The following is an 11112-nucleotide window of genomic DNA, read 5'->3' on the forward strand; positions in this document are numbered from 1 at the left end:
TCAACTTAATATTCGTTTACAGCTTGGTGGCAAAGATTCTAGATTAACTCACCACGCACAATCTAAAATGCATTTGAAGTGCACTGAGAGTTGGTTAGGTTACTCTAAGAGTAAGTCTACTGGAAGTGTAATTGCTCAAATATCAGCCCAATGTAGAGAAGAAATTATAAAAAATCGAATGTATACAAAACATATAATTGATATTATTTTATACCTCTCACGTCAAGGAATTCCATTTAGGGGCCACGACGAGGCAAAAAATTCATTAAATCAAGGTATCTTTCCCTAAGTTTTATAGTTTGATAATTTTAATGAAATAAATAATTAAGCAATCATATATGTATATGTATTTTATTTAATGAAATAGATTAAATTGATAAATATTATTATTTATAAATGATGACATAGGTAACTTTAAGGAAGCTTGTTTGTTACGAGCTCAGACTGACGTAGAATTTAAAAAAAAATTAAATACATCATTTAATTTAACAAGTCCAGACATACAAAATGAAATCATTTCTATATGTTGTAATATTGTAGAAAAAAGCATTGTTTCTCAAATTAAAGAAGTAGGGTTTTTTGCAATAATGGTGGATGATGCAAGGTAAATTTAATTTGTGACTAAATCTAAAATATGATCTAATTCTTTTTTATATTTAGATGTTATAAGTTGGAATATATGTCTTTATGTGTAAGATATGTAAAAGGATTAAATATATTTGAGCGATTCCTAGGATTTGTAGATGTTTCGGAGAAACAAGATTCTCAAACACTTGCTGAAACTATTTTAAATTTTCTTAGTCAATTAAATTTGCATAATGTACCTATAATAGCACAATCTTATGATGGTGCTAGAGTGATGTCAGGTTGTAAAAATGGTGTACAAGTTAAAATACAATCAAAACATCCATTTGCAATGTATACACACTGTATGGCCCACAGAATGAATTTAGTTGTCCTAGATTTATGTAAAAATATTGAGGTATTTAATAAAAATGATTTAAACTGTTCATTGTTCTTTAGGTACTTATATAATTACATTATACTTTTTAGTACTCAAAAATTTTTTTTAATGGAATTGAATCACTATATGTTTATTTTGCTCGGACTTCAAATAATAAAAAACTACTAGATATGCAACAAATAATGGGCATAAAAGCATCAACTATTATGCGAATAAGTGATACTCGTTGGGTGTGCAGATACAACAATTGTAAGTCTGTTAAAGACAATTATGCAGCCATTCTTAAAATTTTAAGTGAAGAAATTAACAATAACAATGATATGGATGTAGCACAAGCAATAGGTAAATTAAGCTAATTTATTCTTTAAATTATTAAAATAATCAAGCAAGTACCTATGTAAATAATTTTTTAATAGGGATCCAAAGTATGATGAAAAAGGGAACATTTATAGTCTTTTTATTTTTATTCCAAGACATACTTACTAAAATAAATATTTTAAGTACTCAACTTCAATCAAAAAAAGCTACATTAGGAAATTCAGTTAATTTAATAAATGGTATTATAAAAACTTTTGAAACTGATCGCTGTTCTGATAAATTTAAAATAATTTGGAAAGATATAAAAGAATTTGCTGACAATTTGGACATTTCATTGGACATCTCTAAAAGTATATTTTAAAAACTTTTCTGTGTTCAATTATTATTTATCAATTTAAATTCTAATATTTATACTTGTAGGTTCAAAGCGTAAAAAGAAAGAGCCAACACATTTAAGTGATTTTTGTGTCAGTTTTAAGACTGGGGAAGCAGATGATTGTTCTTCTATCATTAAATATGATAATATGCCTAACGATGTAGCAAATTTTGAATACTGGAAAATTAATGCTTATTTTAAAATAATGGATTGTGTAATAAATGGCATGAAAAATAGGTTTTCATTAGAAAGTCTAAAAATCGGTGTAGGAGTGGATAATTTTATACAATTAAAATATGAAGAAAGTATTGAGTTTGTTAATAAGTATGAGGTACCTACCTATGAAGTTTAAAACAATATATTAAGATTTAAGATTTATTTATTTATTTTCTAGAAAATATTAAACATAAGTCCAGAAAGATTGAAGGCTGAAATGATAGTCTTAAAAAATATGATCAATAAAGAAAATTATGAAATATATGACATCATACCAGTTGTAGACAAGAATATTTTTCCAAATTTTTATAAACTGTTGCAAACTGCACTTACTATACCAATATCATCTGCCTCGTGTGAACGTTCCTTTTCTGTTATGAGGCGAATAAAAAATTGGACTAGAAATACCATGACAAATGATAGGTTTACAAACTTGTCAATACTTCACATCGAAAGAGACTTATCACATGCAATAGAATCTGAAAATGTACTTAATATTTTTTCAGAAAAACACAGGCGCCTATGTTTGATTTAATAATTACATTTTAATTATTTTATCTTTTATATATTCTAAAATAAAATGCCAGGTTAAGAAGAAGTCAAATATAAATTGTTTTTTTTTTAGAGAATGTTCTCTTTCATTTTAATTCCAGTTAAACGAAAGAAATTTTTTGATTGATATATTTTTGTAGTCCTATATAGCCCCCACATATAATTATACCAAACTACGCCCATGAATATAACGAGTTACACGAGCAGCTAGTTTGTAATATAAAATAATTATAAGAGGAGAATGTTAACTGCTAAATACATTCCTATCTACCTCTGAATTGCATCTATGATTATTAGTTTATAGTTTATTAAGTAAATATATAAATTACACAGTACACATCGAATTGACTTCGAGTTTCGAAATTGAGCATTATTACATTTTAATATTTTAATATTTTTACATTTTACACTCGTTTACAAATTAAAATATTGTAAGAAGTCAGCGAAAGAACACAGATAATTTTCTTATATTTAAATTCGATAATTGGTAAATTCGCTTTAATACTTAAGCTAAGGCTAACAACAAAATAAAAAACTGAAACTAGAATAATAATAATTTGAATATTGGTATGTTATGCGTTAATAAGACAGACAACATAAACAAATGTGACATCCTCTTAACATAAACAATAAGTCAGGATTTATTTAATGATATTTTATAATTTATCAAAAAATTAAGTAAAAACACTGAATATAATATACAAAAAATTATAAATAAATAAATATAAATATAATATCTATAATAATATATCTATATATTTAATAATATCATGTTTAGAAAATGCTGAATTTGTGAAAATTTCAATTATCTACGGTTAGCGTATGGAATATTGGAATCCTGGAAAAAAGAAAATTTTTAAAAATTTTAATTTATTTATTGATTATAAAAATTAAAAAATTATCACTTACTACCACTGAACTAAATACTTATATTTATATTACTATATTTAGTTCAGTGCTTACTATCCAGTACCTAGGCTCACATTTACACAAAGCTGGACAAGTTAGTCATTTTTTTCAACTAGTTAAAGTTATGTTACTTTAATACAAAAACAAACTAAAGTTAGAATAGAAGTTAGAAGTTAGTTTTTTTTAGTTTAAAATATAAATTAAAAAACCACCGATATAGCCTATAGATATTATTTATATCCTTAGCCACTATAGGCTATATATAATATTATGCGTTGTGGTTATAAACAGTGTATTACAAGAAAAAAACTACAAGAACAACTAGTTACTTATTGGTTTTAACCAGTTAGATTAGATTATTTTACACATTAAATTCAACTAGTTAAGTTACAAAGTTAATTAATATGCATTAAATTTAAAAAAATATATGTTTCATTCTTCATCTTTTCATAGGTACCTACTACCTAGTAAATTTTTATATATTAAATACAATATAACTTATATTTTTATTGTATAATATAGTGTAAGATTCTTTTTTATTACTAAAAATTCCCTATGTAGACTTTTCATACTTTTATGCTATTATTTGAGTGAACAAAATTTAGTCTATTGACAGTCATTGAAGTGTTAAAGTGTTAAAGGCGGTGAAAAAATAGCTGTTGAAGGATATACATATATAACAAACTACAAAGTACAAAGATAAAACTATTTTACATGGGAATTTTTAACAAAAAAAACAACAAATTGTCTTGGAATACTATGTTATATGTTCCAAATCAAAAATGGCCAATCCGGCTCTGTGTATGAAACGATTTACGAGTGAAAAAAACAATAAATAATCGATATCTTTTATTATTATTATGGTTTTGCACCTAAAAAACTAAATATACGTCTTTTTATTGATTTAACCAATATTGATCCGGAGCAACCTTCAGACCATGTGCTCTGCAGAACCGACCACAGTTTTTCGCTGAGCGAAGTGGCGTCAAACAAACAGTGGTCCCGCACTCCCGCAGCATTGGGTTTACGAAAATATCGTACACGACGCCGAAAACCTTTGCTATTAGCCGAAGTCGTCGAACAGAACGTCTGCGACACAAGGATAAAATGTAAATAAGTAAACTATACTTATTTCAGTTTAAGTCAACTATACTCTGGCGGCTCAGTGGTTAGCTGTAAAAAAAACGCGGTTAACGACACCGCTTCGACTATTATAGTATACTCCAAATATTATACGGCGATGGCGACACCGACACATTACGGCGGCGGCGGCGATTTTTTACTGATCAGCGGCAATCACAATCAAATTACTGGCCGGCGAGGCAAGCGCCTGATTGACACAGCATTCCGACCGCAGCCGATGCAAATATTAATGTGCTCCGTTTAATCCGTGACACGATGTCAGTGATGTCACTACAGTATTTTGATATAATATTATAAATATATCATCACTACAGCCAGTCAGTGTATATATTGTATAAATGGATGTCGTTCAGTATACCGTCGTAGTCGTGCCACCGCAACTATAGACATTGTCATTGCATCAAACACATGCTGGCATCGTTTGTGTGTTCCCGGAATCTCATATCACACGATTTTTAATTTTGTTATTTTTACTTTTACAATATCTTGTTGTCGAGTCGTCTCCGACGGTTACGTACCACCTAGATCCCGCGACAAGTAGATCCACGTACGTCAACTGGATCCCTTTGGACATTTAGAACTTCAAAGACAATTTAGATTCCATATTAACTATAATCTCCCATGTCATTTAGGTACCCAGAAATCGGCGGTTATTTAAAAAGCTTGTCTAAAAAAAATACTTAAATAACAATTTAAATTTTTAAAAAAATATTATGAAGTAGTATGAAGTATAAGTAAGTTACATGGCGTTAGTAAAATCTCTAATTCCATTAATTATGATATTAGATTCGATGTTTTAAATAAGTAGTAACGTTTCATTATATTCTAATATACACGATATATGAATTATCGATTATGTTAATGTAGAGCTTATATATAATTTTTTTAAAGAACTTGCTCAAATACCTATTTATTATAATAGGTAAGTACATTAAAACCTAACCATTAACCTAACAGGGTGACTATACTTATTTACAAGAATTGCATGGCCACTTATTCCTTTAATGTTAAATTTATGTTGGACTTTTAAATTTCAGAGTTAACTTTACCTAAAGGCCATATTTTTAAATTCAAGTACACAGAAGTTGTATACATTGTTTAAGCTATGTCATGTAACGGTATAGACTTATTTTTTCAAATGAGAAACAACCTTTTATTGCGAATAATTAAGCAAATTATTTTTTTGAAAATATTTATAAAACTACATCCACGATCCACATAATAATCCTGAAAAATGGTTTTAAAAATCTTAAAAATAGATGTAACTATGCAAGTAATATTTAATCTAGTAATTACAATAAAACAGTTTTTGCAAAGTATAAAATATTGATGAATTTATACTACCTAATTAACATACTTTTTAAATTAGCATAGCCCCCATATTTTCCAAAACTATATACAGTAGAACATCGATTATTCGCATTAATTAGGATCGAATGGGTGCGGATAATCAAATAAGCATTAAAAATAAAGTAATTCAGCTACCTAGTAAAATACACAATAATTAGTAAATAAAAATATGTGTAAATTCAATGTTTTAAGTAAAGTAATAGATACCTACTAACAATATTTCTGGCAATATTAAAATTGACCCGCTTTTGTTAGTGTATTTGTAAAATAAGAACTAATATAATAACTATACTTGTAGTCTTTTTTAACAAGTCAAAGAATATTTTTTAAATATTAAATATTATTTTATTGAAATACTTAATAAAACATTAATATTTCTCGTTTCTTGATATAAATAATTATTTAATTGGTATTTAATAAAAAAAAATATATGCAAGGTAACTATAAGAATAACAGTGTTAGGTAATTTTCCACACCACCTTTATTATTAAACGACGTGCAATAACATTGTCCGTATTGTTTAATAACTTTATGAGGTATTACACGAGGCGCGTTTTTTTTATTGTGGTGTCCCCAGTAGGCCTAATCCACATCGTAAGCGAGAACGCATTATATGCAGGGGCGTATTTTTAAAGATTTAGAGGGGCAGCAAATTTTTATTTCGTACTTTATGAGTACTGGCGCAGTGACGTCAATAATTAATATTTTTCACAACAAATGTGTGCCATAGAGGTGTAAAATACTATAATATTTATATAAGTATATAACATGGTATTCTATGGTCTTAACAGTTTGACCAATGCCAGGCATTTTAATTTTTTTTTAATGGGAGGGAGGCAACAAAATATGTGTTGCCCTTATCATAAAATTTCTAAATACGCAACTGATCATATAAATGCATTCAAATAATAAAAAAAAAATATACAATAACTTAAACTATATGTAGATATTAATAATTCTATATAATATAAAACGGGTAATGTGTATAATATGTGTGTGTTGCCGGCCGGCGATAGTCAATGTGTTGGATGAGTGGATGAGAGATGAGCGCTAATGCGTAAGGGGAAAACTTATACTATAATTCTGCCAATCTTCCTCCAGGTTGAAACGAAGCCGAGTGCCGACACTTTTCCCATCAGCTTTGTGACAAATTATTCTTCACTAATAAATATTATATAATTATATATAGTATACTGTACCTAATATGATTCTAAAAGTTATAATATATTACAAACAAATCCTTTTGACAGTTGATTATCAGTTGAATTTCTTTTTGCTGCTGCCAGACGTCCTCCGTGTTGAAATACAGCCGAGTGCCGACACATTTCCCATCAGCTCAATGACAAATTCTTCTTCACTAATAAATAATATATATTTATATAAAGTATACCATACCTACTACGATTCTAAAAATTATAATATATTACCAACAAATCCTTTCGACAGTTGATTATCGTTAGATAAATATATTTTTGCTGCTAGACGTCCTCCGTGTTGAAATACAGCCGAGTACCGACACATTTCCCATTAGCTCAATGACAAATTCTTCTTCAATAATAAATATTATATATTTATATAAAGTATACTATACCTACTACGATTCTAAAAATTATAATATATTACCAACAAATTCATTCGACAGTTGAATATCTTTTTGCTGCTAGACGTCCTCCGTGTTGAAATACAGCCGAGTGCCGACACATTTCCCATTAGCTCAATGACAAATTCTTCTTCACTAATAAATATTATATATTTATATAAAGTATACTATACCTACTACGATTCTAAATATTATAATATATTACCAACAAATCCTTTGGGCAGTTGATCATCAGTTGAATTTCTTTTTGCTGCTGCTAGACGTCCTCCGTGTTGAAACGAAGCCGAGTGCCGACACATTTTCCATCAGCTCTATGACAAATTCTTCGTCGGTGGATAGTCGTCCATGATCCAGTTAAACGTTCCGTTCCTAAAAAACTTCAAATAATATGCAGATTAAATGTATTTTAAAATTATATTATAATGCAAACAAATCCTTTCAACAGTTGACATTAAGATGAACGTCTATTGATGCTGCCAATCTTCCTCCTGGTTGAAACGAAGCCGAGTGCCGACACATTTTCCATCAGCAAAATGACAAATTCTTCTTCACTAATAAATAATATATATTTATATAAAGTATACTATACCTACTACGATTCTAAAAATTATAATATATTACCAACAAATTCATTCGACAGTTGAATATCTTTTTGCTGCTAGACGTCCTCCGTGTTGAAATACAGCTGAGTGCCGACACATTTCCCATTAGCTCAATGACAAATTCTTCTTCACTAATAAATATTATATATTTATATAAAGTATACTATACCTACTACGATTCTAAAAATTATAATATATTACCAACAAATCCTTTGGGCAGTTGATCATCAGTTGAATTTCTTTTTGCTGCTGCTAGACGTCCTCCGTGTTGAAACGAAGCCGAGTGCCGACACATTTTCCATCAGCTCTATGACAAATTCTTCGTCGGTGGATAGTCGTCCATGATCCAGTTAAACGTTCCGTTCCTAAAAAACTTCAAATAATATGCAGATTAAATGTATTTTAAAATTATATTATAATGCAAACAAATCCTTTCAACAGTTGACATTAAGATGAACGTCTATTGATGCTGCCAATCTTCCTCCTGGTTGAAACGAAGCCGAGTGCCGACACATTTTCCATCAGCAAAATGACAAATTCTTCTTCACTAATAAATAATATATATTTATATAAAGTATACTATACCTACTACGATTCTAAAAATTATAATATATTACCAACAAATTCATTCGACAGTTGAATATCTTTTTGCTGCTAGACGTCCTCCGTGTTGAAATACAGCCGAGTGCCGACACATTTCCCATTAGCTCAATGACAAATTCTTCTTCACTAATAAATATTATATATTTATATAAAGTATACTATACCTACTACGATTCTAAAAATTATAATATATTACCAACAAATCCTTTGGGCAGTTGATCATCAGTTGAATTTCTTTTTGCTGCTGCTAGACGTCCTCCGTGTTGAAACGAAGCCGAGTGCCGACACATTTTCCATCAGCTCTATGACAAATTCTTCGTCGGTGGATAGTCGTCCATGATCCAGTTAAACGTTCCGTTCCTAAAAAACTTCAAATAATATGCAGATTAAATGTATTTTAAAATTATATTATAATGCAAACAAATCCTTTCAACAGTTGACATTAAGATGAACGTCTATTGATGCTGCCAATCTTCCTCCTGGTTGAAACGAAGCCGAGTGCCGACACATTTTCCATCAGCAAAATGACAAATTCTTCTTCACTAATAAATAATATATATTTATATAAAGTATACTATACCTACTACGATTCTAAAAATTATAATATGTTACCAACAAATCCTTTGGGCAGTTGATTATCGTCAGATGAATATCTTTTTGCTGCTGCTAGACGTCCTCCGTGTTGAAACGAAGCCGAGTGCCGACACATTTTCCATCAGCTCTATGACAAATTCTTCTTCACTAATAAATAATATATATTTATATAAAATATACTATACCTACTACGATTATAAAAATTATAATATATTACCAACAAATCCTTTCGACAGTTGATTATCGTCAGTTGAATATCTTTTTGCTGCTGCTAGACGTCCTCCGTGTTGATATACAGCCGACTGCCGACAAATTTTCCATCAGCTCAATGACAAATTCTGCTTCACTAATAAATATCATATATTTATATAAAGTATACTATACCTACAACGATTCTAAAAATTATAATATGTTACCAACAAATCCTTTGGGCAGTTGAATATCGTCAGTTGAATATCTTTTTGCTGCTAGACGTCCTCCGTGTTGAAATACAGCCGAGTGCCGACACATTTCCCATTAGCTCAATGACAAATTCTTCTTCACTAATAAATATTATATATTTATATAAAGTATACTATACCTACTACGATTCTAAAAATTATAATATATTACCAACAAATCCTTTGGGCAGTTGATCATCAGTTGAATTTCTTTTTGCTGCTGCTAGACGTCCTCCGTGTTGAAACGAAGCCGAGTGCCGACACATTTTCCATCAGCTCTATGACAAATTCTTCGTCGGTGGATAGTTGTCCATGATCCAGTTAAATGTTCCGTTCCTAAAAAACTTCAAATAATATGCAGATTAAATGTATTTTAAAATTATATTATAATGCAAACAAATCCTTTCAACAGTTGACATTAAGATGAACGTCTATTGATGCTGCCAATCTTCCTCCTGGTTGAAACGAAGCCGAGTGCCGACACATTTTCCATCAGCAAAATGACAAATTCTTCTTCACTAATAAATAATATATATTTATATAAAGTATACTATACCTACTACGATTCTAAAAATTATAATATGTTACCAACAAATCCTTTGGGCAGTTGATTATCGTCAGATGAATATCTTTTTGCTGCTGCTAGACGTCCTCCGTGTTGAAACGAAGCCGACTGCCGACACATTTTCCATCAGCTCAATGACAAATTCTGCTTCACTAATAAATATCATATATTTATATAAAGTATACTATACCTACAACGATTCTAAAAATTATAATATGTTACCAACAAATCCTTTGGGCAGTTGATTATCGTCAGTTGAATATCTTTTTGCTGCTAGACGTCCTCCGTGTTGAAATACAGCTGAGTGCCGACACATTTCCCATTAGCTCAATGACAAATTCTTCTTCACTAATAAATATTATATATTTATATAAAGTATACTATACCTACTACGATTCTAAAAATTATAATATATTACCAACAAATCCTTTGGGCAGTTGATCATCAGTTGAATTTCTTTTTGCTGCTGCTAGACGTCCTCCGTGTTGAAACGTAGCCGAGTGCCGACACATTTTCCATCAGCTCTATGACAAATTCTTCGTCGGTGGATAGTCGTCCATGATCCAGTTAAATGTTCCGTTCCTATTAAACTTCAAATAATATGCAGATTAAATGTATTTTAAACTTATAGTAAAATTTCAATGTTTAAGAAATCTATGTTGGTGTTCTTTTATTTTTGAATTTAAATTAATTTGAAATTTTATATTCATAATTTATCAGTTAAAAATGTAAACAAGAACTAAAAATATTATAGTATATTGCAGTTTAACTTTCTGTTCGGTGGCCACCTTTTTAATTCCTCACTCTCTTTTATAAGAAAGTTAAACAGCACAATAACTATAAAAAATATAAATTTAAACATACACAAAGACGATCTTGC

At 29.6% G+C, this 11112-nt stretch overlaps 1 protein-coding gene and 1 long non-coding RNA gene across 5 annotated transcripts; one reads left to right on the forward strand and one right to left on the reverse strand.

The window, feature by feature from the left end:
• The first annotated feature begins 1110 nt into the window (after nt 1-1110).
• On the forward strand, nt 1111-2409 carry LOC132918903 (52 kDa repressor of the inhibitor of the protein kinase-like). The gene is made up of 3 exons (XM_060980255.1): nt 1111-1632; nt 1703-1989; nt 2053-2409. Exons 1-3 carry the CDS (start codon nt 1392-1394, stop codon nt 2407-2409), a joined length of 885 nt encoding a protein of 294 aa, XP_060836238.1. The 5' UTR covers nt 1111-1391.
• Nucleotides 2410-7060: 4651 nt separating this feature from the next.
• Nucleotides 7061-11112, reverse strand: LOC132921235 (uncharacterized). 4 transcript variants are annotated; one of them, XR_009660841.1, is made up of 8 exons: nt 10651-11112; nt 10455-10580; nt 9644-9769; nt 9445-9573; nt 8830-9175; nt 8232-8577; nt 7634-7979; nt 7061-7185 (listed from the first exon to the last, which is right to left on the reverse strand). It is a non-coding gene; the product is annotated as an uncharacterized LOC132921235 (long non-coding RNA). The 4 variants fall into 4 exon arrangements; XR_009660842.1 differs by lacking the exon at nt 9644-9769 and adding an exon at nt 10256-10384; XR_009660840.1 differs by lacking the exons at nt 9445-9573; nt 9644-9769 and adding exons at nt 9840-10185; nt 10256-10384.

The sequence above is a fragment of the Rhopalosiphum padi genome, chromosome 2, assembly GCF_020882245.1.
Source record: "Rhopalosiphum padi isolate XX-2018 chromosome 2, ASM2088224v1, whole genome shotgun sequence".
NCBI classification, from domain to species: Eukaryota; Metazoa; Arthropoda; class Insecta; order Hemiptera; family Aphididae; genus Rhopalosiphum; species Rhopalosiphum padi.

What these genes read in the sequence shown, in the direction of transcription:
- LOC132918903 (XM_060980255.1), top strand. Translation starts at nt 1,392, where the DNA reads ATGATGAAAAAGGGAACATTTATAGTCTTTTTATTTTTATTCCAAGAC. An exon ending in TTCATTGGACATCTCTAAAA is followed by an intron (nt 1,633 to 1,702) that starts GTATATTTTAAA and finishes TTATACTTGTAG; the next exon opens with GTTCAAAGCGTAAAAAGAAA. An exon ending in AGTTTGTTAATAAGTATGAG is followed by an intron (nt 1,990 to 2,052) that starts GTACCTACCTAT and finishes TTTATTTTCTAG; the next exon opens with AAAATATTAAACATAAGTCC.